Here is a 24866-nt window from a genome sequence, read left to right on the forward strand (position 1 = left end):
TTTGAAGCCCCAGCGTACTTTAAATAACAGGGGATGAACTAAATGGCCTCTCAAGGTCTTTTCCAGCCTCATTTACTATGGGTCTGTGCATTCGTATCAGATTCGCTTGTCAGAGTGTTTAAGATTTTGAGTGTTTGTCCTGATGAACTGACAGGAAGTTTGGAGCTGACCTTTACATCCTCTAGACTTTCTTGGGACGATGCATATTGGGAGAGAGCGCAGCAGCAGCTAAGTGTTCTCCCTTGCCAGCTTCCCTCTGACCCGCTCCCCAGGGGAATCACAGCATCCCTCCCTACTCAATGCCTTTTGTACCTGTGGGGGAGAGAGGGACAGCATCAGCGGTTGGCCTAATGACAAAGCATTCAGTCTTAAAATTCCCCCACTAGCGTTAATTATCCCCCTGTCTGCAATGACAGGATCAGGTCACTCACTGGCTAGTGCAACTTGAACTTTCAATAGCTTTGAATACCTTATTCATTCAGGCACAAGTTCACGTTCTCCATAAGCCTGCCTACCACCTACATGGACCCTACTCTCACAATATATATTGATATTTTTTAAAGTAGATATACTAAGGAGAATTAGCAAAATGTTCCTATTCAGAGCTTGGCACGTCACCATTTCAGACTGTTGCTGATTAATTTTATGTGCTTCTTTGTAGGGAGTAATTACATTGAAATAGTTGAGGGGTTACCAAATGTAGGGGAACCTATGGCTATTAACCCTTCATCTTATGTGAATCTAATTTAGGTATTCAGAGAACACTGTATTATAATGTTCTGTAAGTAGCACCTAGTGGTTGGTGATTTTTTTAAAGTGTTTTCATTTTTTAAAATGATGTGATTCCTCAGTGGATCATCATTCTTTCACCGGGGACTCCTCAGCCATGTGGAGAAGAGGAATGCTTAGACCTGTGTCTGCAAATCTTTGCGGCTAGTTCATTGTAACAGGAACGGTCAAGTTAAGTCGTAATGTGATACTGGCAAACAAACACAGTCACTGTCCTCACTTAATTTCTTTTCTCGCCCTCTTTAATCAAGCAAGCCAACAATTCATTTTGTCCTGAATAGATCAGGATTCTGTTGTGAAATAATGAGTGAGCTTCTTTGAAGCAAAGCAACTTGATTTAGGAATCTTTTAATGTAAAGCATATTTGTGCATATATATATGTAAGGGACTATAAGATCGTGTCATCTAATTTTTTCCAATTTTAGTATTAAAGCTCTGATATTTTAGAAAAGTTACTGCCTACAAATTAACTGGCTTTTGTAAGACTCCCAAAACACATTAAAAGGCCAGTTCCTTTCTATTTATACTTTCTCTTTTGAATGATTTATTTACTTTTCCAGTCCTACTTATTTGGAACCACAATATTTTCTTACTTTCAGAGCATTACATGATGGGAAAAATCAGTTATAGAAATTGAATAGTTACTAAGGAAAACATACCTGGTGAGGTAGATAATTATTTCATGGCTGTAACTCTCCAGGCATGCTGCTTCCATAGTTGTTCCACTAAATGAGTAGATTTCAGATAGAATCAGTCCTCTCTGAACACTGCTAATACAAGAAGCCATTCCTCGTCATGAAGGTCAGACTAGTACTGCTCTCTGAATACCAGCTCTGAAATGAAATTATCCAAATAAATGAACGCCAGACTGAGTTCTTCTCATGCCATTGACTGGAAATCTCTCAGAGAAGGTAGGGTCTGCAGGAAGTGCTTTGCTGTATTTTGTCCTTCGGCATTTTATGGATGCAGATAGAATACAGTGCAATATTAGCTTTATGACTGATTTAACAGGGAATAAAAAAAATACACTGGAAAGGCAGTTCTTTGTGTTCTAAGGAATGAATGGGCCTCCTGAATGACTGTACTAAAACGATGTTTAATTTAGATACACTGTAGTTATAGATGCAGTGATAGACTGACCAGCAAAGTACTTCCCAGGTAGATGCAACTAAGTCACTGGCAGCAGCACGGTTTTGCCTGTATGACAACATTCAATGCTGAATCTATTTATCGTTTAATGCTCAAAGAGCTGACACTTTTTTGAATCTTCCTTTGTGCAAAACATATACTCAAATACATATATACATATGAATAAGGCATTTAACATATTCCTATGTAAAGCTGATGCAACTAACTGTCGGGAAGGTACAGAGGCCAAATCTAGCATGACAGCCACATGGAAACGATATTCAAGGTTTATGGTGCTGAACTGCAGAATGTCCTGTTCTAGTCTGTCCTGGGCAATGCAGCCTGAGGAAATAAAAAGACCCCAAAGGTGCCTGAAACATAAAGTAGCTTGAATTACTCTAGATGCAAAACCAGTTTCAAATTTCTAAGAAATTCCTGGTTATCTGCAATGTTACTATCGTGTACCTACACCAGAAATGGGCACTATTATGAAAAGTATAAATATGAATTCAAATCTCATTTTTGTGTATTTAAATTTGTCACTGTTTCAATTTATTGAGCTTAGCAAAGAAAATTGCAGAGCTGGAGTGCATGGTCTTAATGTGTTTAACACTTGTCTAAGAAACAAGCAGACAGGAGAGTGTTAGTAAATGTTTGTGCATTTCAGAAATGCCTTCTGCATCACATATTATGTGCTCAGACTATGAATGTACATAGCAACAGAGCTGATTAAAAACAACCCATTTAATTACTGTGACACATGGAAGCATGCACTCTAAATGTTATTAGTTGGTGTATTTTACATGTGAAAGATCTTAAGAGAAACATGGTTAGGATAGTTAGAACAAAGAGTTAAAGATAAGAATGAAATCCTGCTGCCCTTGGAGTCAGTGACTTACTTGCTCTTGCCAGCTCTGAGTCTTATTTCACGCCAAGAAATTAAGTGAAGCTGGTCAGCTGGGAAGAATGGGAGATAGCCCCCTCAGCTGCCCCTAGGTCCTGTGAAGGAGAGTCTACAAGATTCTTGCACCCCTGAGAGATCCATTGGTTTCAAAGTCTCTACTCATGTAAATCCAGTTGTAGCTTCAGTACCAAATTATTTAAATATTTTAATATTTACCTGAGCAATTTAACTTTTAAATAGAAAAATACATCTTTTCTTCCATCCTCATTATTTGCATTAATTGATTTTTAAGTCTTAACATAAAATCCTGGTTATCCTATGATGAAAAAATCCACAGTACATTGTAAAAAAATACCGTTGCAGTGCACAAATGATAAAAATACCTCATTTGCATTAATTCACTTCATATGGAAGCATATTTCTCTGTAATCCCTGATGTCTGTTCTTCTGAAACGGTTGTGGACACCACATTTATACTGGTGTTCTTGGTGTGTTTGTTCCGGAAATCAAAATTTTAGAAAAGTACTGTTTCTCAGAAACATTGCTTTTACATATCAGATCTGGATAGGAAGAAATTAAATTCCCCATGGCAAAGTGCCAAAAGAGAAAAAACAACTCAACAGCTGGGCAATGGGGTTAACAGGTCAAGAGTATTTTTATCAGCAGAGGAGATGTTGCTTTTGGAACATGCATTTTATCAATACCAGACAGCTGAAGCTGTGGCATGTCCCTAAGAGTAGCTGGTTGACTTCCAAAGTGTCTGGAAATGTCAGCACGTGTCTTCTGGTTATCACTTTCTTTTCAGCATCTGAGTTCTCATGCAGATGACTGGTCTATTACAGAAATGCAGACAACCTCATTCAGATCAGGAGCGACATGTCCTCCCGTCGACCACGTCCTTCATCTCCCAGTCCCACGGAAAAGTGCCCAGGAGCGGTGCCCCGGTGAGTTATTAATCTCCTCTTATCAGGCACTTCCACCTTGGCTGGAACTCGACCTGGTTGCTCTGCAATTCATGTCTGCACATAAAGCCGACGTGGGGCCAACACGATCCTCAAATCTTGCTGCCCTCTCCAGACAGGGGCTCCCAAACTCCGCACCGGGGGGCTGCCCCGTCTCTCCCTCTCTCCTGCCCTCCCAGCCTTGTTTTCCTTCTTGTCCCTTCTGGTCGCACGTTGCTTTCTGGCAGCCGTGGCCCCGGGAGCCCCGCGGAGGCCTCGACTGCGCGGCCGTCGGTGTGCCGCTGCCGCCCCTGCCCGCCGCCGCCGGGGGGCGCTCCCGCACCGCGAATGGCCCGGCCCGGCGGGCGGGCGGTGCGGGGGTCCGGGCTGAGCGGGGTCGCGGCTGCGAGGCCCCCGCAGCTCCTCTCGCTCCCTGGCTGCCCCGCTCCTCGCCCAGCTTTTTTCCGCGTCCCCAGTTTGCAGACCCACTCCGAGGGGGCGGGAAGCAACGCGCTCCACCGGGACGGTGACAGCCCCTCTTTCAGCCCGAAGGGGTCCCAGAGGAGCCTCTTCCGAGAGCGCTACCGGGGGTGCCGCTCCCCGCGGGTGCGGGAGTGGACCCCGCTGAGGCGTGGAGCCGGCGGCGGCCCTGGGGCAGGAGCGGGGTCCCTGGGAAAGCCCTGGCTGGGCGACCTGCTTCCCCCGGGCAGGGAAGGGACCGTGCGTGCCGCCGTGTGACCCCCGCGCTGCAGGGGCCGGGACACGCCGGGTGCCGGGAGCAAGCGACAGGAGACCCTGGGCGAGCCTCCGGCCCAAGAGGCTGCCCGATTTCGGAAGGTGCAGTTTCTTTTGAAGGCACCCGGCTTCAGACAGCGGCCACGGGCGCGGGTTTTCCCTCAGGGTCTGGGGGAGGAGGCTGCGGGGGCCACGCGCCCCGTCCCCTCTGCCCGAGGGGTCGCGCCCGCCGCGCTGCGGGCGGCACCCGGCACCGGCGGCGCTTTCTGCGCGGAGCAAAACAGCTCTGTGGCGGGGGAGGGGGGAGGGGGCGCGTTGTGTTAATGTGTGTAGGCTACACGGGGAGGAGGCCAGGCACACCTGAGCTGTGTCGGGATGACTATGCCCTCTTTGCCCGCGAGGCTCCCGGCCGCGGCCCCGGGGCTGCCTGTGCTTCTCTGCAAGGCTGCCCGGGGATCGGCCCCGGCCCCGGGAGAGGTCCTCAGCGCGGGGCGTGGGGGTGGCGCGGGGACACCCTGCGCGCTGCCGTCCCTCGAAGCCCTGCCCGGGGACTCAGTTTTTCCACTGCCCTCCCGTGTGCGCCCCCCCCCCCCCCCCCCTTTGGGAAGCCGAGGGGAGGGAGGGGGCGGCGGGCCGGGCCCCTGCCTCCGGGCGCGCTGCCGCGGCGGCCGCCCGCCTCATGCCGCAGGAATGCGCGGAGGTATGCGCCAGTTTCCAGAAGTGGATCCCCTTCCTTGCTGGAGCAGAGCAGCGCATATATCACCCGGTGGCAGCAGTCCACCTTCCCTGCAGTTTCGTAACCGCTTACGAGGGTAAATTGAGAGTTGGGAACAGCCCTCTATTAAGTAGCAGATTGAGAAGAGGCTCTTCCCACTTGGAGAAGGCAAGTCTTCCCAGACAGACCCCTCGCATCGGGAGCTACAGTAATCGAGGCGCCTCCTCTGCGCTCAGCTATTGCCGCTGCTTCTGCTCCTCCTTCGCCGCCGCTGCTACTTGCTGCTCCCTCCACAAGGTGCCCCCGGAGCTTCATCCTTTCTCCTCCTCCCTTTACCCAGGTCCGACGGCTGCGGCTGGCCGTGCAGGCACCGCCGGAGCCACCGCCGGAGGAGCTGCCCCGTCACCCTGCAGCCGCCTCTGAAGGTCTGTGCCCGCGCGGGAGCAGGGACCCCCTGCCTCCCCCTCGGCCGCCCCCGCCGCAGCACGCCCGCAGCCCTGGGGATGCCCGTTAGGCTGCGATGCGCCGCGCTGGGCTGGGGGTGACGCGGGGCGGGGGGGCAGAGCGTGTGTGTGCGTGTCGCCGGGTGCGTGTCGGGCATGTCGGGGCTGGCTTGCGGGTGCGAGGCGAAAGGGAGGAGGCGCGGAGCCGAGCCCGGGGGGCTGCCGGGCCCGGGGGGCCGCGGTGGCGGTGGCCGGCCGCGGTGGTTCGGCCCGGCCGGAGGCTGCAGGCGGTGGCCGGTGCACGCTGCCCCTGCGGCTCTGGCAGGAGCGCTTCCCTCCCTTGCGCGCTGCCGGTGATACCTTCTGTATCCAGTTTTTTATGCCTTTGGTAGGTAGAGGTTTTTTCCTGTGATTTTTTCCGTTTAGGTCGATTTTTCTTCTTGAAAGTGGTAAATGTCGTGCACTGCGTGGTTTGGAAAAGCTTTGGCTAAGCTTTTGTAGGTTGAATTAGTGTGAGGTTGGACTGGCGCTGGTGAAAGCCTGGTTTTTTTTAAAGTGGTCTGTAAAGATCAATGAGAAAACCTTGAGTCCTGACACAAAGTCTGCTTGCGTCCATGCTGAGCCAGCGAGAGGGCCTTTCCTCTGCCACCTCCAGGCCTTCTTTCACACACCTAAGGCTGCAAGAAGGAAACAAAATGTTTCCAGGTGGGCAAATGAATGCTTTGGCTGAGACTTTTTATTTCATGAAAGAAAAATGTATATCGGGCATGGAAGACATGCAGCAGTAGCAAACTCCTAGATGCCTTTGGGAGATCATTAATTTCTGTTGCTTTTCAAATGGATCAAAAGATGGCACTCCAAGCCCACACAAGATTTCTGGGACAAAAGTCCGTTTGCTTGGGTTTAGATGATCCTTAAACTTGCTGGAGAACACAGTAGGTGTGTGCTCAGGGACAACCGTTTCCCACGCGGAGTGGTGGTATGACGTTGGAGCTTTCAGGGCAATTTAATGCTATCCGTGGTCTTTCTTGTGTTGCTGTCAGGGAGTTGTTATGATCAATGTTACTTTTCTGTTTACCCACTGGAGGTACCATTGGACTGAAACCATTGCTTAGTTTTTCTTCAGGCTCTCGGTATTTTTGTGTGCAGTAAAGGTGTTTGGCTAAGACAAGTATATACAGCTGCCTGGCAGAAGCCTGTTAAGTTCAGTGTCAGTAGCTGGGAAATTCCTGGATGTCCATAGCATCTACCCACTAAATGTGCCTTGCACGTTAGATCTCTAGATGGCAGAAGACTATTATTTTCCCTTTCAGCTGTTTCTGCAGACTAAAGATTTATGTATTTTTCTTTTGTTTTACTCTTGGCACTTCCCGATATAATCTGTTGCCTAATTGCTTTTGGAATTCTCTTTCCTCCAGCCTAATTATGATCTATGATGCATTTATGACTTTATTTGAACAAATTACCCCTCCCCTACTTCCCAAGATAGAAAAATCCAAACTTTAGAAACACATGCGTATGCGATGAGGACTGTTCATATTAGCCGTTACTTAGACAAGGAAATAATTTCGAAGCTTTGCTGGAATAATTGGGAGTAATTTGACATGACCTAGAGCGTATAGTTACGAAGGTACAGCTACTTGCAATTAGGAACCGCTAACTTAGCCTAATCCCACCTATTTTGCTAGACAACCTGCAGTGATCACGAGACTCTTTCACCTGCCTGCTTTTTATAGTGTGTTTTAAATCTATTTTCTCTCAGGACATGTAAATGAATTATCAGATGTTGAAACATCATGGCTAGACAGACTTGTCAGGTTTCAGTTGTGTGTTACACACACTTCTGTATAATCTATTTCAGACCTTCAAGAAATGAAGGATAGCATATTCGCAGGCAGAACCCCTCAAAAAAAAGTTTTATTACAGTTTCCAAACTGCCTTGAGACCACTAAAACACAGCTAACTAAGTGCTTCAACAGTTATGAAAAAGGAGCAGAATAAAATCCCCAGCTGAAAGAGACATTTAGTTGATCCAAGGCAGGAATGACCTCTGAATTAGCTATCATCACACTCGGCGATGAAGTCATGGAGCTCCCTCCTGGCTCCTGCCTGTGCGGAGGCACGGATCTTCACTGCACTTCTCTGATCAGATTAACCCCAACTAGGTTAAAACCGCGTGTGCTTACCGTGATTGGAAAGGGTTCAGCAACAAAAGGCACATTATTGCGAGATGATACTCTCCAGTTAGTCATGCAGATCTGTCACCATCTTGGATGGATTTCAAGTCTAGAGGTTTCAACCTGGTCCCGTGGGTGGAGGCTGGGGATAAGGGAACAAAGTGAAATCCATGGTTCGGCTTTTTTATGTTTCATGAATACACCCACGCAATCCTCTAATCCACGCGTATCATTTCCTTCTCCTTTCTCCCTTTCCCCCCCCTCCCATCACTGCAGATTCATTCATGTTGTTGTGATCTGAAAGGGCAGAAATGAAGACAGCGCTGTGCTTGGCAGTCGCTGCTCTGTGTGCAGCCGCCCTCCTCTCCTCCATCGAGGCTGAAGGTAACCTTCCCCTCCCTGCCCCCTCGCCCCCGGCGCCCTGCTGACCGGCAAACCTCCCAGCCAGCCTTCAGCTACCCGCTCTCTCCCTCGCTGTTTTTGAGTGTAACTACTTCACCTTCTCTCTCTCTCTCCTTCAGAGAAACGCCTCTCCTTCCTTGCCCAGCTCCTTCTGTGCTCTGTTTCTCCCGGCTAGCCAGCCGGACCATAGCTCCCTCTCTCTGTCTCTCTGGTGTGCTGTCCACACCGCCCCACAGACAGGGGGGTGGCTGGCATGGCCGCCTGGGCGCAGCGCCCCAAGGAGACCACTGCCACCACCGCCGGCGGGCAGCCCGGCACGGCTGGGGCCCGCCAGCGCTGCCTCGCTGATGGACCGAGAATGGCTGAGCTCTGTGCTGTAGAGTCTCTCTTAGTTATGTTGAGAGAGGAAACGAAAAGCCCACCACCCAACAGCCTGCAGCTTTGAAATAAAATACTCCAACAGAGTCTGGCTCTCTGCGCCTGTGTGTTTTGTCTGGACTGGAACCCTCGCCTCCATCCCACCGGCCTCCCCTGCTTGGTGGGGCGACCCCCGGCCGAGCCCTGGGGTGGCCAGACCCTTCCCTGGGACTGCTTCGGCCTCTGTGGTGGGTCTGACCTGGGGAGCACCCCCGGGGAGGTGCTGCCGCCGCCATGACGTACATCCTGGGCACCATGGAAGGGTGGCTGCGCCTGGGCCAGGCCTTGCTGCGGTGGCCAGGGCCCCAAGGTTCTGGCATGCCTGTGTTACTGTCACCCCCAAAGGGGCCTTTCTTCTCCTCCTCCTCCTCCTCCTCGTCCTCCTTGCAGGGCCCTGGCCCAGTCTCCCTGGAGGTTGAGGTCCCTGTCAGCCTGTGGCAGTGTCCTGCCTCCAGCTGCATGGACGAAGACCTGGGGAGGCCCATTGTGGCCACCACAGGTGCTATGGCATGGTTCAAAATGGCTTGGCCCTGGCGCATTTGCGTCCCTGGTGGATTAACAGCAAGTGTGGGGCAACCTCCCCTGTTGCTCTCCGCGTGAGCTGGATGGCTTTGGTTGCAGTAACAGTGCCTCTGCCAGCAGTGGCTGCCAGGGGAAATAGAGATGCTGGACACCCTGCGCTGAAATGACTTAATCTGACCTCCGCGACCCGACTCCATCGCAGGGTGAACTGAACCACTGGGTGTGGACTCCCCTGGATTTACTGGAAAAAAACCCAGAAGCCAGCATTTGATAATTCAGTTTTTTTCCCTTCCTTCTCTTTCTGTATTGAACTGAAGCAAATTCTCTGATTGTGGCCAGCTGCAAGCTCCTGTGTCTGTACCTGGTCACCTTGGCTGATGGCTACTAAAAGCCAGGCATGTCACAGATGCCTCTGGGGTGTGTATGCCTCCCCAGCAGCGGTGCTTACTTGGGGCATGCAGATGTAAAGTACACTGGCTTTCTGGAAAAAGATGACATTTCTGCTAGTAGTGCAACATCTGGTCACCCTAGGAGAGAATCAGCCTGCTGCCTCCTTCTTGCGCTGCGTTGTTGTTGGCTGTGGAACTGAACAAGGTCATTTGAAGTCATTTCAGAGTTGCATTTGAAATGCAGGATGGCTGTGCCAGAGAAAGCAGAGAAAGCGTACGGTTTTGGTGGAGGAAGGGAGTGGATGTGTTCGTGCATTCTTCCCCATCTTAGGAGGGAGCTCATTCAGAGCTAGAGTAATGTTGCTGTTGTCCTGCACCACTGATTTCACGTTTGGAGTAGGTTATTTTGAAATGTAAATGAAGGTATTTTATTTAGCTATAGCTCGACTAAACCAGTCATAGCTCGAGTGCTGTTAATGAAAGCTACAAAACCATATTTGAAGTACACAGTTGTTTTACAACAGTGAAACTGGACACATTGCCAGACAAGCTGGCCAAGTTGTTTACATCTCATGTTGGAGGATGTGCCACTGCTACGTAAAAGGGTGGACAAAGCCTGACCTTGTGAATTGTAGAGGGCTCCTGGACAGCCCTTACATTACTCTGCATTCAGAAATGTGTATTAATAGAATACCTAGTTTGCAGTGATCAGGTTTCTATGAGAAACTTTTTCTAGCTTCAGAGTTTTGAAGTAAGAGCAGAAAAGTGTCTTTTGAGTAGGAAGTGCAGTGAGAAACAGTGGTGCTGAAAATGGAAGTTCAAAGCTAGGCATACCTTAGGGCTTGCTTTGGTGGCAACTGCTTCCCCCCCTAAGACTTTTTACAGTGTGTTTTTTGTTTGCACTATACTGGTCATCCTTCTGCACTGTTTTAATTTTGTGCTTCAATTTTGCATCATATTGTAAATTGCATGTTGGATCTTATTTACTTAATTTCAGTATCATTACCACTTAAATCCTGTCTGCTGAACTGACTTTGTCCTGGACACTTATCCTTTAATCTGTGTTTTCAGATAACACGGTGGCAAAGCTCTCCCCTTGGCTCTATCTGTGGTGTTCACAAGAGATGCAGTTTGAATTTTCTTTCCTTGAGGTGTGGGTAGACACTTGATGGGATGAAAAAGTGAGAGGGGATAAGAGAGAGGGCCATTTGATGTGGTAAAGATTGTTGATATGGAGTGGGAAGATGGAATGAAAGCAGAGGGGAGGAAAAGCTGCGTTCTGTTTTTCTGTCTTCCTTCAGATTTCATTTTGCAGTCTCCCCTGGGACTAGATCTGGTTTTTATCCAATACTGCTGTTCATAGATTCCTAGCTCCTCCACAATGAAACTGGTTCTCCATCAGCACCACAGCTGCTCTGCGAGTCCTTGCAAGCCATGCTTTGTTGCTGTTTGCAAGGTGGTGAGCTGCAGTAATGGTGATAGAGCTTTTCTACAGAGGTACAGCAATGCAGTGGTTTCTAGTCGGATGATCACTACAAATGCACTCATGGCATTTCACTGGGGAAGTTGTTTATCCTGGACAAGGAAGCCAATCTGTTTTCATGGTCAGCATTTTTGCACTTTTACTGTGAAATTATTCTTGTTTTATTTTGCAATCTTTCTGATGTTTCTCTCTCAGCTTAAACTTCTTGTGCATGATGCTGTATTTTGTGCTTTGTTTAAATCTTTCTTGCCTTTTTAGTCCAGCACTGTAACATTCCAATGCATATCCTGTGTGTCATGTCAACATTTCTTTCTGTCATGGTATTTTTTCCACCTGTGATCAGAAAGAGCTGGGGGAAATCTATGTCCTTTTGCTAGATAAGAATTTTTTTCATTATTTTAGTCATATTTTTGCCAAGTAGATTAGTATGTGAATAACTTGTCAGTTATAATCTCAGGGTAATGCTGTGGTGATGTCATGGCTTGTGTAGTTTGTTGCATTTCCTGACGCAGAGGGATTTTCAAAGGTACAGGAAAGGAATGATTATTGGTTCTGTGTGACTTCACTGAGCATGTGAAAGTGCTGACTTTCCCATGTTTCAGGAGTGGGTTCAGACCTAGAAAAGTTTCTAGGTTGGAGGTAGGGAAGGAAAGCACCACTAAGCCAAGCATGGGACCTTTGTTGTAGTGCAGAAAAGCGTTCGTCAGGTGAAAAATCTGTCTGCAGGACATGCAATAGAGGAAGTGACAAATAATTGCAGCACAGCAGTTACAGAGGATTAGAAAGTTTCTCATATAATAAACCTTGTGTTGAGTATATTAATTTTCATTGACTGAATAGTTTAGAGATGATCTGGGGTAGCTGAAACTTTTGAAGCTAACCACCTACCCAGCTTTGGAACTGGTTGGTGGGACCATTATTTTATGACCTTTTGATGTCTGATTTCTATCTTTTGAGAAACTAGCTTCTGATTTCTAAGTTCCTAAAGAGAAAAACACATAGAGATTTGTATATACATGAAAGTGACTCATGTCAGGAGTAAAAACTTCCCGTTTTTCCTACTGCTAATTAGAAGCAAAGTGTACGCATGTGTGTCTGTGTATACACACAAACACACATACATATATATGCACAAACATGCTTAAAATTTGGTAAATATTCATGCATGCAGTGTGTGTATATATATGCAATTAGGTTTAGTTACAAATATTTTTATAAGTGTAGGTATATATAATTAAATTATTTTTTAAAAAATACACTATGAGCTATATATCTTGTATCTTGAAGAAATTTCATATACATCTATAAAATAAAAAAATGCAAGTATACAGGTGGCAATGTTTCTGCATTGTGATTGACAATAAGTATATGACAAGGCCGAGAAGCTGCTTTTTACTACATTTCTAGGCTATAGCTCATTTTTTCTCCCATTCACGTTGGCAACACTGACTTCAGAGGAGCTTGACTGGGATCCTGACATAGTTTTTTGTGTCAAATTCATGACATTTATGGAGAAAATAGTAAATCAGGAGTTTTGGCCTCTTCCAACCCCAGCAGGTCTTATCTGAGTGAGAGCAAGGCTGGTCTTGTTCTTCAGCTTCTGTGGCCTGTACATTCTTTTTTAACGTGGGCTAGCATGTTATTTCACATGCTAATTATGGTGAGTCTTTTCCAGTGATGGGATTACAGATTTTGTTTCACATAAGGAGTGGATGGCAGCTACTTCCAAGTTATGTCACTTTTAAGTCTGATTCTAGATTTAAATTTCTTGTTCTTCCCATTATATTTTACTTCTCTCTTGTTAAGATATTCATTGGGATCCTCTAGCAGTCGTATTGTGTTACCTGTAAAAAGCCATAGACTTTTGTATATTAGGTTTGTATTACCTGTTAAGTAATACAAGGTAGTATAAGACATACATAGCATGAGAAAAATGCCTTGCTCTGTATTTTTTGTTTCAGAAAATATACTGATATTATACATGTGTGTACCCAAGGAGTGGCAATGAATTAAGTATATTATGTCTGATTTTTTTTCTTTTCTTTCTTTTGTGGTGCATAAGGTAGGACATCTGACTGGGGAAGTTATCATATCACAGTTCTAAGAGTGGTGGAAAATAATACTGTGCAAACATTATGGTCATGCAGCAAGATATTTTTTTACAATGCTGGAAACCTGTAGGGAAGCCATACATTTCTGTGCATCAACAGTGGAATCACTGCATTAAGGCAACGTTATAACACCATTGCATGTTACAATCATGATCCTGTACCTTGACAAGTCAGTGAGAGGTCTGACATGGATTTTGATGGACACAGGGTCAGACTGATCAGCAGTGTCATTACACTGTAAGCATCGGTGCAACTTCACTTCCACAAGTAACCTGACATCAAAACTTCTTGCTTGAGTAAAGCTGGGCTCACACATAAACCTGGAGAGTGAAGTTTTAAGCTTTGTCCCTGTAATGGGACAAACTCCCACCACAACCAGGGGCATTTTATTCCTAGTAATCTAGTCTGGTTCCATAGTGCAGATGTATTATTTTTCCACTAGTAAATTCTTTTCTGAAAGAAGAATTTTAATAAGGTGGAGCAATAGTTGCCCTGTTTGATTATCACAATAAGATTTTAATCGTCTAAACATTTTGCTGTACTTCAGATTGACTTACTGCTGTTAGTCATATGACCATGGTTTGGTCTTCACCCCACAGCTGGTTTCACATGGGTGAAATCTGACCCATGTGAAGGTCCATGGATGTTTGGAGGTTTTGTTTGAGTAACAAAAGCTCACAGGCCATCTGCAAGACATTTTGACGGCATTGGATCCAAACTGGCTTTTTTTCACTTGGGCAAGGTTCCTTTTTGGATTTCAGTTGGAGAAGTATTCCATGCTTGAGTTTGATAAACCAGCCACAGGTTGAGAAGGAATGGATTTAAAGCACAGTAACAAAGGCTGGGGTTAGGTGTCGGGAATAACTTTATGATGACAAAGGCATTGAAGCATTGGAGTAATTTCTGTGGGAAGATAGTAGTCTTGCCAACAGTGGAGGTCTTTAAGAATGATCTGAGCAAACATGTCGGGAATGACATGGAGTGGCTGATTATGTCTTGGCTGTGGGATGGATGAGGGGACTTTCTGAGGTCCCCTGCAACACCATTGTTCTAAAAGGCTATGAACACCTGGATGAATGGATACGTCACTTATATATCGATGTACTATTCTTGTTACCTGCCAAGATCCACATCTGAATTGTCATAAGATGGATTTAAATCCTCTAAAATGTTAAAGACTTTTCCTCACAGTCAGTTTTTTCAGTTTATCTGGAATCCGGTCATTTGGATATCAACAAGTTGGGCTGCTGCTGTCCTTCAGCAGTTAAAGCCTAGTCTCTGCTGCAACATGCCAATTTACTTGCAAGGTTGGTGGCGCTATTTTTTCCATGTACTGAATTTTTTTTTAAAGCATGCTCAGGTCAGTTGTCTCTGCCTTTGCATTAAATTTGTCCTGAGCCATTGCTACTGAAACAATATTTTATAATGATATTCTTATCATCTAAATGTATTTTACTATTAACACGTGTTGCATGATTTTGATACCGAGTAACTACCCTGCTGTCTCTAGCGTTGTGATACTCATAAACTGAATGATGAATAAACTATGCATGCAGGTTAATGGTCTAATCTCACTGCCTGTGTATGGACAATAGGAAAAATAACATTTACTTCAGTACTAGTGTGTCTATTGTATCAGTATTACAAAGCCATATTATCCTATGGTTGGAAATGACAGGAAATTAAAAGGATAAAAATGCCTACATAATTGGTTGCCAGTTGTTTGGAGCTCAGTATTACTTATTGCAATTGGACCGTGTCTTCTCATAAGTGTACATTCTAGCATTTATTTCTTTATGTGGCCTTTAAATTGTGTTCAAAAGTGAAACAAAATCTGACACATGATGGAGATCTTCCATGAAACAGAGAAGATCTGTCTATTAAAAATGCCTGCAAAATGATCTCACAAGTAGTTAAGGAAAGTATGGCTGAATCTAATCTTACTTTGTAGACCTATTTAAACAGTAATATATAATACACCTACCATGCACTGACAGTGAGTCAGTAAAATACTGCATGAATAAGCATGACAATTTTACAAAGAGAATATCATTATAAAATATTTATGAAACCTCTTTGTGTAATGAACCTTGTACATGGAGGCTTTTGTCCATTGTGGGAAGCTAAAAAAAATAATAATCAACATTTCATTTACATATGCATGATGCTGCAAAATAGCGTATGTAAACTATTTCTTTCTGTACTGTTCAGTTACTTCTGTCATCAGCTCCAAGTTTTATTTGCAGTCATTTGTTCAGATCACTGGTGGCCTCTTTGCTGTTTTCTATAAATTCTGTAAAATAAATGTCCATAAATATACTTTGATGTTGTCTTTTCATAATTAACCATTGTGTTGTTTGGAACCATACTGGCATTTTATGTTAAAATGCCACTACTAGTATGGGTACACCTGCTGCAAAGGGAACATTAAAACAATAGTTTACACCTCTGAAATTGTACAGCCATCTGGTGTAAACAGGTAGAATCTTATTTTTGTGAGCTTTCACATCAGCTCAAATATTTCAGCAAATTGCAACCATTGCTAACCCCATTTGTTGTCCTTTTAGTTCCTGAACCCTTTGCAGCCATATGCAAAGTATGTCACTTTAGTGGCTTATAGGAACAAAGGGGTGGAGCTCTCCATATTTTGAAATAAAATGATACATCAGTATATCATTATTACTAATATACATTTTACATGTATATTTATATCTGGACCCTAACAGAAATTGTTTTACTGAATATTAAATACCCAATCTTTTCCTGTATTCTTTGAAATATTTTTTTCTCTGCCAAGTTTCTAGATTCAGTGAAATTGGTAAGAAATATGACTATGCAGAGACTATATCAAAAAGCTGATAAATTCTTTGATGTCTAATTAAGAAGAATGCTGTGTTCTCAATGTCTTAAATGATCTCATGGTATTGTAAGCAGGTTGTGATTTGGCATGCTTGTACGGATTGCACCCAGCATGTAAAAAAAATTCCTTTAATTGTTATGTGAAACGTTTGCATATGTGGTGATTATCTGTGAACTCATTGTACATGTATCCAAATGTGTTTTCTATTGTGCTTGATTTTGCTGGCCATTCTTGAATGTCTTGGCAACTCAAGAAACATATGTTCTGTGCTGTCCTCTGTAATGCATATACTCTTTGATGTTTTGTCATATTTTGTCAGCTTTTATTTTACTCTTTTTCCAACAACATATCTTTATATTTGTTGGAAACAAATTTATGCAAAGACAATTTTAGTAAGCTTTGCTCAACATTATTTTATTTATTCATTTGCCAAAACTTGTTCAAACTTTTAAACATCCACCTGGTATAAATCTTTTGCAGTTAATCCACCATCAGACTTGAATTTTACAATTATAGATGAACATAATGTTCAAATGTCATGGAAAAGGCCACCAGAGGCAATAGTGGGTTACAGGATAACTGTGGTTCCAACAAATGGTAAGTTCTGTGAAAATGTGTTATGTCATTACATTTTTTTAAAACTTGGTTTTATTTTCACTTATATCTAACTTAAATATGAGAATAGCTACTAACATCTTTCTGAAGTGTTTGATCAAGACAAGTGATTGTTCCAAGTTAGAGTTCTTCTTACCATAGTATTTACACTTTGGGGGCTGCAAGTAGTAAGTTTTGGACATCTTTCCTTTGCAAGGAGTGAAAAGAAGGTAGAATCATCACCCTGCTCCTCTTCTATGCTTTTATCTTAAAGTTAGAGAATTGTATTGTACTTTGTTCAAGTACTTCTCCCAGGGGAAATAATGCATGCGGCAGGTAATGATGCAGTAATGTCATCTAAATTCCTTATAATGGCTAAGACACTCATTATTCCATTTTATTTTGAGAAATGAAATCAGTGTAAAAGTGATACTGAATTGGAATGGGACCATGATTTCTTAGATGATAGTACATTTCGTATGTGCATTTTAAGTTTCAAATTTCCTGGAATTTATTAAACGCTTCAGTAATTTTTTTCACTATTGAAAACAAGTTAGTTCGAAGTTTCATGTTTCAAAATTCATTCTTCAGGAAAAAAGAAAGTGTATCATTCTAAAATTATTATTGGATTTTAGATAGATTATTCTCTGTTGCATTTTTTTTTTTAATGATCGACTTGTCATTGATATTACTGGATTTAAAGGCTGCATTAACTGTTTTATATATGTATTGCAGATGGGCCTACTAAAGAATTTACTCTTTCACCTAGCACTACCCAAACTATCTTATCAGATCTTATACCTGCTGTAGAGTATGTTGTATCAATATCTTCATATGATGAAAGAGAGGAGAGTCTACCTGTTTTTGGCCAACTGACAAGTAAGTACCTGTAATACCCTTAGAAAACCAAGATAAGTGGGTGGTCGTTCACAAAACTTGGCTTTGTTCTGGTTCCTCAACAAAATTGCCACATCCCTAAACCCTGATCAGATGTAGCTGTCTGAACAGACTTTTTCTATTAAGCCTAATTCCTAGTAGAAGCAGAGATAATTTGCAAGAGGTAAGAGGAGGCTAACATAGATATATTGTGGCTGATAACCCCTCTAGAATTCTTTGCAGGAGGCCACTGGTTCTTTTGAGCTAAACCTGCTTCCTATAAACTGCGTCTGCTTAAGTCAAGGGGAAGTTTCTCATTGACCTCAGTAACAAATGAATCTAACCGGCTTCTTCTGTGGGAGGAAAAAGAAGACTAACTACCTTCATCAAACAATAAAATATAACACAATGTATATGTATCTATATGCGTAATAAAATATGGAATTTACATTTTTATAATTTATATTTAGTAATTAAATATAGCATACAATTAATTAAATAAAAATGTTAAGCACAGCAAACTATCTTATATGACACATTTTGTCACATGTCCCAGGCTTCCCAAACAACCTCGGGAAAATGACTTATGATGAGTTCCCTGACGTGTTAGAGAGGGGTGATACTGGTATTTCATCCAAGGATATTGCCATTAATTTTCAGGAAATTACTGTACAAGATGTACAAATACAGAGGATTCTTAATTATTTGTGTTTTCTGTCTTTTGTGTTGCCCTGAATGGTATATTGTCAAATCTGTAAGGACAGGTGAACAGGTGATGTATTCATGACTTGCATTTATATTTTCATGTTCCCTGGCTTGTCAGATTAGAGCCTGTAATTCCCTACACACTTTTCTTTGATATTTACAAATTTTACCTGTTTTCCTCCATTAATTCTCTCTATGTTGTGCTTTGTGCAGTTCAGACAGGTGGTCCAGGGATACCAGAGGAAAAGAAGGTTGAGGCTCAATTGCAAAGTAAGGTGTTTCATCTTTCAACTGATCTGACATTTTAGAGATAAGTGAGTTCTAGCTCTAGGGCCCTATAAAGTTAAGCTGTGTTCCCGTGTTACCTAGCAATGAAATTAACTTGTAAACTTGTCCAGAGTTAAGAAAACTTGGGAAGGGACTGGGATGGAAGGAATTTATAGCCATATTGAAAGAATAAGGTGCAAAGCTGGTACCAAAACTGAGAATTTCAAGCAACTAAGCCGAGCAAGTCCGTGAGTGTCTTAGTCCTATTAATAAAAGGCTTTGTGCTGGGGATAAAAGGCATTGCAGAAGAACCTGTGTAGCTGTTGTGGAGAGATAAAGATGCAAAGCAGAAGTGGTAACAAAATGAAATGTTCCTATAACATCAAACTGTTGTAAAAAGCTTTGTGTCTGATTTTCATCTGCTGTGGCATAACAACTTGTGCAATAGCATGAGAGGTGTCTCAAAACTGAGTATCTAGGTGACAGTTTCCTTCTGGTAATTGCAGCTAGAAGGCTTGTATGGGTGTTCACTTATGTGAATAATGCTTTCCCAAATCAGATGTTCCAAATAAGAATAACAAGCTATTAAATATCTGCTTGTTTTGGCTTTCACCTACTAAGTTTCTGTCAGACATTTCATACTGATTTGTGCAATGCAATTTCTCATTTGCTAACAGAGATTTTTTTTGTGTATGTGTATTCCAGGATGCTCCATAAGTGCAATGACAGATTTAGTTTTCCTGGTAGATGGTTCATGGAGTGTAGGGAGAAATAACTTCGGATATATTTTGGACTTCATGGTTGCCCTTGTATCAGCTTTTGACATTGGGGAAGAAAAGACGAGAGTTGGAGTTGTTCAGTACAGTTCAGATACAAGAACAGAGTTCAATTTAAACCAGTATTTCAGAAGAAGTGATCTTATTGATGCAATTAAAAGGATACCTTACAAAGGTGGCAACACAATGACAGGTACAGATTTCCCACATATATGCTTATTCAGCATTTCATTTTATAATTCAAATTTGCTTAAATCCTAGTTCATTCAGGCCTAATAAAACACAAGTTGTGCTGGTATTTTTAGGTGAGGCTATTGATTACTTGGTTCAAAACACCTTCACTGAGTCTGCTGGAGCAAGAAAAGGCTTTCCCAAAGTAGCAATTGTCATTACGGATGGAAAAGCTCAAGATGAAGTTGAAATACCTGCAAGAGAGCTTCGCAACATAGGAGTTGAAGTTTTTTCTTTGGGTATGTTGAGTTTTTCTGATGTTTGAAAGATTAACATTCCTAAAGAATTAAGTTGTATGTTTTACAGATTCTAGACATGTTTCAAGAATTTCGCTATGTCACTCCTTCCATGTGTATGCCTTGGAGTGAGTTGTTTGCACACTCCAGAGTGGAACATACCAGTTGTGTTGATTTGATAGTAATTCTGTAGCTCCTACGTGGAGATTAAAATGACTGACAAGCGCAGTTTCAACCTCGGCCTTATTGCATATACCACGTTATTTTCTCAGGCTGAAAATGTCACCTCATCACATTAATCATTTTTTTTGTAGTTTGATTATTGATAATGACAGAAGACAGAGCTGAATTAAACTCAGCTTTACCCCAGGATGTTCTGATACTTTATGAATGCATTCACAGGTGTCTGTATTTTATGGCCACTTAACACAGTCTTGCCTGTCGCAACTTCTAGGAATCAAAGCAGCAGATGCAAAGGAACTCAAGCTAATTGCATCTCAGCCTTCACTGAAGCATGTGTTCAATGTGGCTAATTTTGATGGAATTGTGGATATACAGAATGAAATTATCTTGCAAGTGTGCTCCGGTGTTGATGAACAGCTAGGTGAACTGGTTAGTGGAGAAGAAGGTGAGATACTTTATATAAATGTATTTATTGACTTCAGTTTATTCTGATGAATACTTAAGGGGCTATTCATACTTCCTTTACTTTGTTTCTGGAATTTGATCCATTTCCTCATTTAGCAAGTGTGGAAAACAAGTCTTAGCTTTGTGCATTTAAATGCAGAAAACCAGAATATGTGATGTAGTAGATTTGGAATAGCTCCATTATTCCGTAGTTTCAAGGGCAGCACAATGATGTGCAGTTGTTAGAGTCTTATACGGTCAGTTTGAACACAGGCATCACTCACTCCTACGGAAAAAATGTACTTAAGGGAAAAAAACTGCTTGGTGAAGACGCAGAATATGTCATAAGTTAAGAACCAAAGAATGAAAACTAGAGAATGCTGAGAAAACATGGACATCAAGCTGTGTCATTGCAGCTTTCTGGCCTAGTTACTCTTTGACCAAATTGGCAGCAGAGGTGACTTCACTGTCATAGTGCTCTGCTCAAGTCCGCATTTGTTCACACTCTGTACTGTGTTCTCCTGGAACTTCTACTATACTTGGGGGACCACAAATGCATTTTTCATATTTCTGCCCTCTCGCTGATGCCTCATTTGGACTGTCCTTTAATTCACTTGTGTTTATTTATGCTACAAAAAATATGTCATTTTTAGTAAAGATTAAGTAAGCATTACTAAATTTATTCCAGAAATAAAAATGTGGAAGAAAATCTGTTTACAATTGTAATTAACATTTTGGGTTCGCTTTTGATTTCTTTCAGTGGTGGAGCCTCCTTCAAATCTGGTGGCCACTCAGATCTCCTCAAAATCTGTTAGGATCACTTGGGATCCATCCACAAGCCAAGTAACTGGCTATCGACTGCAGTTCATTCCAATGATAGCTGGTGGAAAACAACATGTACTGAGCGTGGGTCCTCAGACTACTGCTCTGAATGTTAAAGATCTCTCTCCAGACACAGAGTATCAAATTAATGTTTATGCAATGAAAGGACTGACCCCCAGTGAGCCAATAACGATAATGGAGAAAACACAACAAGTAAAAGTTCAAGTGGGTGAGTTAGGAGCTACTATGTTATTTTCACACAGTAGCTTTTTGTTGTTTAAACCTCTGATGCTTGTTTTAATATCATACCTTTATTATTTATAAGAAACATCATTACTTAGCATGGTTTATTTTAATTAAAAGCAACTGGATATGATACATGAACTGCAAATACAATTGTGACACTGTGTATCTGTTTATAGCGGTGCTTCTTTTTCTTTACAGAATGCTCACGTGGTGTGGATGTAAAAGCTGATGTTGTGTTTTTAGTGGATGGTTCCTACAGCATTGGTATCGCCAATTTTGTTAAAGTAAGAGCTTTTTTGGAAGTGTTAGTTAAAAGCTTTGAGATATCACCTCGGAAAGTACAGATAAGTCTTGTACAGTACAGCAGAGATCCCCATATGGAGTTTTCTTTGAACAGATACAACAGAGTGGAAGACATAATTCAGGCTATTAACACCTTCCCCTACAGAGGTGGATCTACCAACACAGGCAAAGCAATGACATATGTGAGGGAGAAAGTATTTGTTACCAGCAAAGGCTCAAGACCAAATGTGCCGAGAGTCATGATTCTTATTACTGATGGAAAATCGTCAGATGCTTTTAAAGAACCTGCAATAAAGCTGAGGGATGCAGATGTAGAAATATTTGCAGTTGGTGTGAAGGATGCAGTGCGTACAGAGTTAGAAGCAATTGCATCACCTCCTGCTGAAACTCATGTTTACACAGTGGAAGATTTTGATGCTTTTCAAAGAATATCATTTGAACTCACACAGTCTGTCTGCCTGCGGATTGAGCAGGAACTGGCTGCTATAAGGAAAAAATGTAAGTAAGTGCAATGAAAAATGTCCGAACCAATTTTTTGTAATTGTAGTTACCTAGACAAATAGATGTTGATGAAATTGTACATATACACATGGTAATTTTAATAACAGGGGATTTGGTTCTCATTTTCAAACATTTTCAAAGCAACAGGGGAAATTAATGGAGAAATGGACATGAAAAAATTCTTGGAGAAGTATTTTTTCCCCCTTCTCCCCTAGGCACATAGAAAGTTGTTAAAAGTGTGTGTCTGTATGGAATGACCTTAGTGGATGTGCTCTGCTTTTACGCTTGATGTCTTAGTTAAAGCAGTTACTTACTAGGGCCATTCTTCTTTAGCTGTCCAAAATGAGGTAGTTAGTCTAAGCTTGTCTTTTAGAATTTCAAAGGCAGTAAAAAAATGCTGACACGTCCAGAGGGTGATTAGATTAATTTTTAGGGTAAAATGAATGGCCCTCTGAAATGGGCTTATACAAAACAATTTGAGACAGGAGATGCTAAGTGATATTAATCTCAATCTAACTGTGGAGACTGAAGTAGTACGTGAAAGTCTTCACATGTATCCAACTTGGTGAATTTGGATAATGTTTAATATTTAAAAGATTTTTAAATGACCAACTTTTGGTTAACTAAAGTTACTTATGATTAGTTGCATGCTCAGTGTCCCTACCAATGTTTAGTAGAACACTAAACATTGGATAGTCCCCAGTATTGAAAACCCCACTCTCTTTAAAAATAAAGCCTTTTGCTTCAGGATAGTTTTGAGGAACAAACCAGAAAAGCAGCCTTTGTTTTAAAGGGCTCAAGCTGTCTTAACATCCCCACTGTCAGGCTGACTAGGCCAACCAAAACAAGCCTGGAATGTCAGGTTTGTGTTGTGTCTCATGTCAAGACCCTTGTTTCCCCTTTGCCTCCATCCTTGAAAAAATACTGGGATTTATTTTGTCCTATTTCTAATCTAGATCCGAAACCCCCCAAGGATTCTTAGTTCCCGAGGGCATAATGTTATTGCTGTTCATGGGACGTAAGAAAAAGGGAACCAACTTGATCATCAGATTCTAACTTCAGTTTCATAAGTAATTGTTTTGGATGGACTGTTCTCATTTGATCCAGAAATCACTGAGTTGGTGCTTCTCCTCATTGTCATATGATTTGAGACAACTTAGATATGATCTTCATGAAATTTGATAGTTATAAGCAAATATAGAAAACAAATACTGTTGCATGTGCAATAAAATATTTGTGCAGTTAGAATAAATCAAAGTATTGAGGGACATTTTTCATTTATTTTAGAGGTTTTGTGTTAAAAATGTTCTAGCAAGTATGCCTCATCTATGCATTTTTATTTCCGTACAGCTTATGTACCTGCAAAGAATATGGTCTTTTCCGATGTAACATCTGACAGTTTCAAAGTGAGCTGGTCTCCAGCTGGATCTGAGGTTTTGTCCTATCTCATTAAATATAAAGTAGCAGTTGGTGGAGAGGACTTCATTGTTTCAGTACCAGCTTCAAGTACTAGCTCAGTTCTCACCAACCTGCTACCTGAGACTACTTACGCAGTCAGTGTGATTTCTGAGTATGAAGATGGTGATGGCCCTCCCTTGGATGGAGAGGAAACCACCTTAGAAGGTAGGCTTCCCATTATTAGGTTGCAAAAGAGTCATATGTTCAAATAATAATTTGCTTAATTGAGGGAATGGGTGTATGTGGAACAGCCAGCTAAGGTTGAGAAGCTGTATTGGTACGCAGGATGAGAATACACATTATTGTCTCTCAATGCATTTAGTAAAGATATAAAATTCCAATAATAGGCCAACATTAAATTGTTAAGATTGGATTTTATTTTCCCTGAAAGTTGGATGGATGCTATATTTCTATGCAGTGACCTATTTTCAAATGAAGTGGTGTGTTGTCAATAACAAATTCATTGGCATGTAGTAATCTTAATATACACTTCAGTTGGACTAGATGGTCATTGTAGGTCCCTTCCAACTGAACTACCTTATCCTATCCTATCCTATCCTATCCTATCCTATCCTATCCTATCCTATCCTATCCTATCCTATCCTATCCTATCCTATCCTACTCTGATGCAGGAATGCATGTTGACTTTAACACTTTTAAAGTCCAGTACGTACCTACGTAATTTGCTGTGTCTACATCTAACTTACATTAATAGAAATTCGGGTTTATATACCATAGGCTTAAAGGGGGCTGAGTTTTTGGTCAGCTGTTTCTCATCAGAACTTCATGGGTCCGATTCAATAACTCTTGCTGATTCAAAATTTCCATTGATGACAGTGTGAGTTTGTTGTGGTTTAACCCCAGCTGGTAATTAACAGTAACATAGCCGCTCGCTCCTTCCCCCCCCCCCCCCCCCCCCCCCCCGCGCCCAGGGGGTAGAGAGGAGAGTCAGAAAGGAATGTAAAACTCCAGGCTTGAGATAAGAACGGTTTAATAATTAAGATAAAATAAAACCAAAAGAACAGTAATATTAATAATAAAAAGAAAAATAATTAACAGTTATAATGAAAAGGATGGAGAAGGGAAGACAAATGAAATCTAAAGGGAAGGGAGGAAAGAAAACTAGTGACACAGAATACAACTGCTCACCACCTGCTGGCTGATGCCCAGCCAGTCCCAAGCAACAATTGGCAGGCACCAGCCAACCC

At 42.4% G+C, this 24866-nt stretch overlaps 1 protein-coding gene and 1 long non-coding RNA gene across 9 annotated transcripts in view; one reads left to right on the forward strand and one right to left on the reverse strand.

Annotated features, from left to right (window-relative positions):
* Positions 1-1494: 1494 nt before the first annotated feature.
* On the reverse strand, positions 1495-8413 carry LOC308064167. The gene is made up of 3 exons (XR_013928270.1): positions 8332-8413; positions 7842-7974; positions 1495-1622 (listed from the first exon to the last, which is right to left on the reverse strand). It is a non-coding gene; the product is annotated as an uncharacterized lncRNA (long non-coding RNA).
* The window catches only part of COL12A1 (collagen type XII alpha 1 chain), a 106493-nt gene continuing 86851 nt past the window's right edge, over positions 5225-24866 (forward strand). For 3 of the 8 annotated variants that reach the window (XM_080388152.1, XM_080388157.1, XM_080388156.1), the window contains exons 1-11: positions 5250-5637; positions 8109-8216; positions 16497-16613; positions 17346-17489; positions 18405-18461; positions 19164-19427; positions 19540-19704; positions 20156-20329; positions 21089-21379; positions 21595-22197; positions 23551-23823. In XM_080388152.1, coding sequence (XP_080244278.1) covers positions 8144-8216; positions 16497-16613; positions 17346-17489; positions 18405-18461; positions 19164-19427; positions 19540-19704; positions 20156-20329; positions 21089-21379; positions 21595-22197; positions 23551-23823 — 2161 coding nt within the window. In that variant the 5' untranslated portion in view covers positions 5250-5637; positions 8109-8143. Of the gene's footprint in view, positions 5638-8108; positions 8217-16496; positions 16614-17345; positions 17490-18404; positions 18462-19163; positions 19428-19539; positions 19705-20155; positions 20330-21088; positions 21380-21594; positions 22198-23550; positions 23824-24866 lie in introns of all 8 variants that reach the window. The other 5 variants (XM_080388153.1, XM_080388154.1, XM_080388155.1 and 2 more) reach the window with 5 other exon arrangements.

The sequence above is a fragment of the Falco punctatus genome (assembly GCF_963210335.1).
Source record: "Falco punctatus genome assembly, chromosome: 5".
NCBI lineage: Eukaryota > Metazoa > Chordata > Aves > Falconiformes > Falconidae > Falco > Falco punctatus.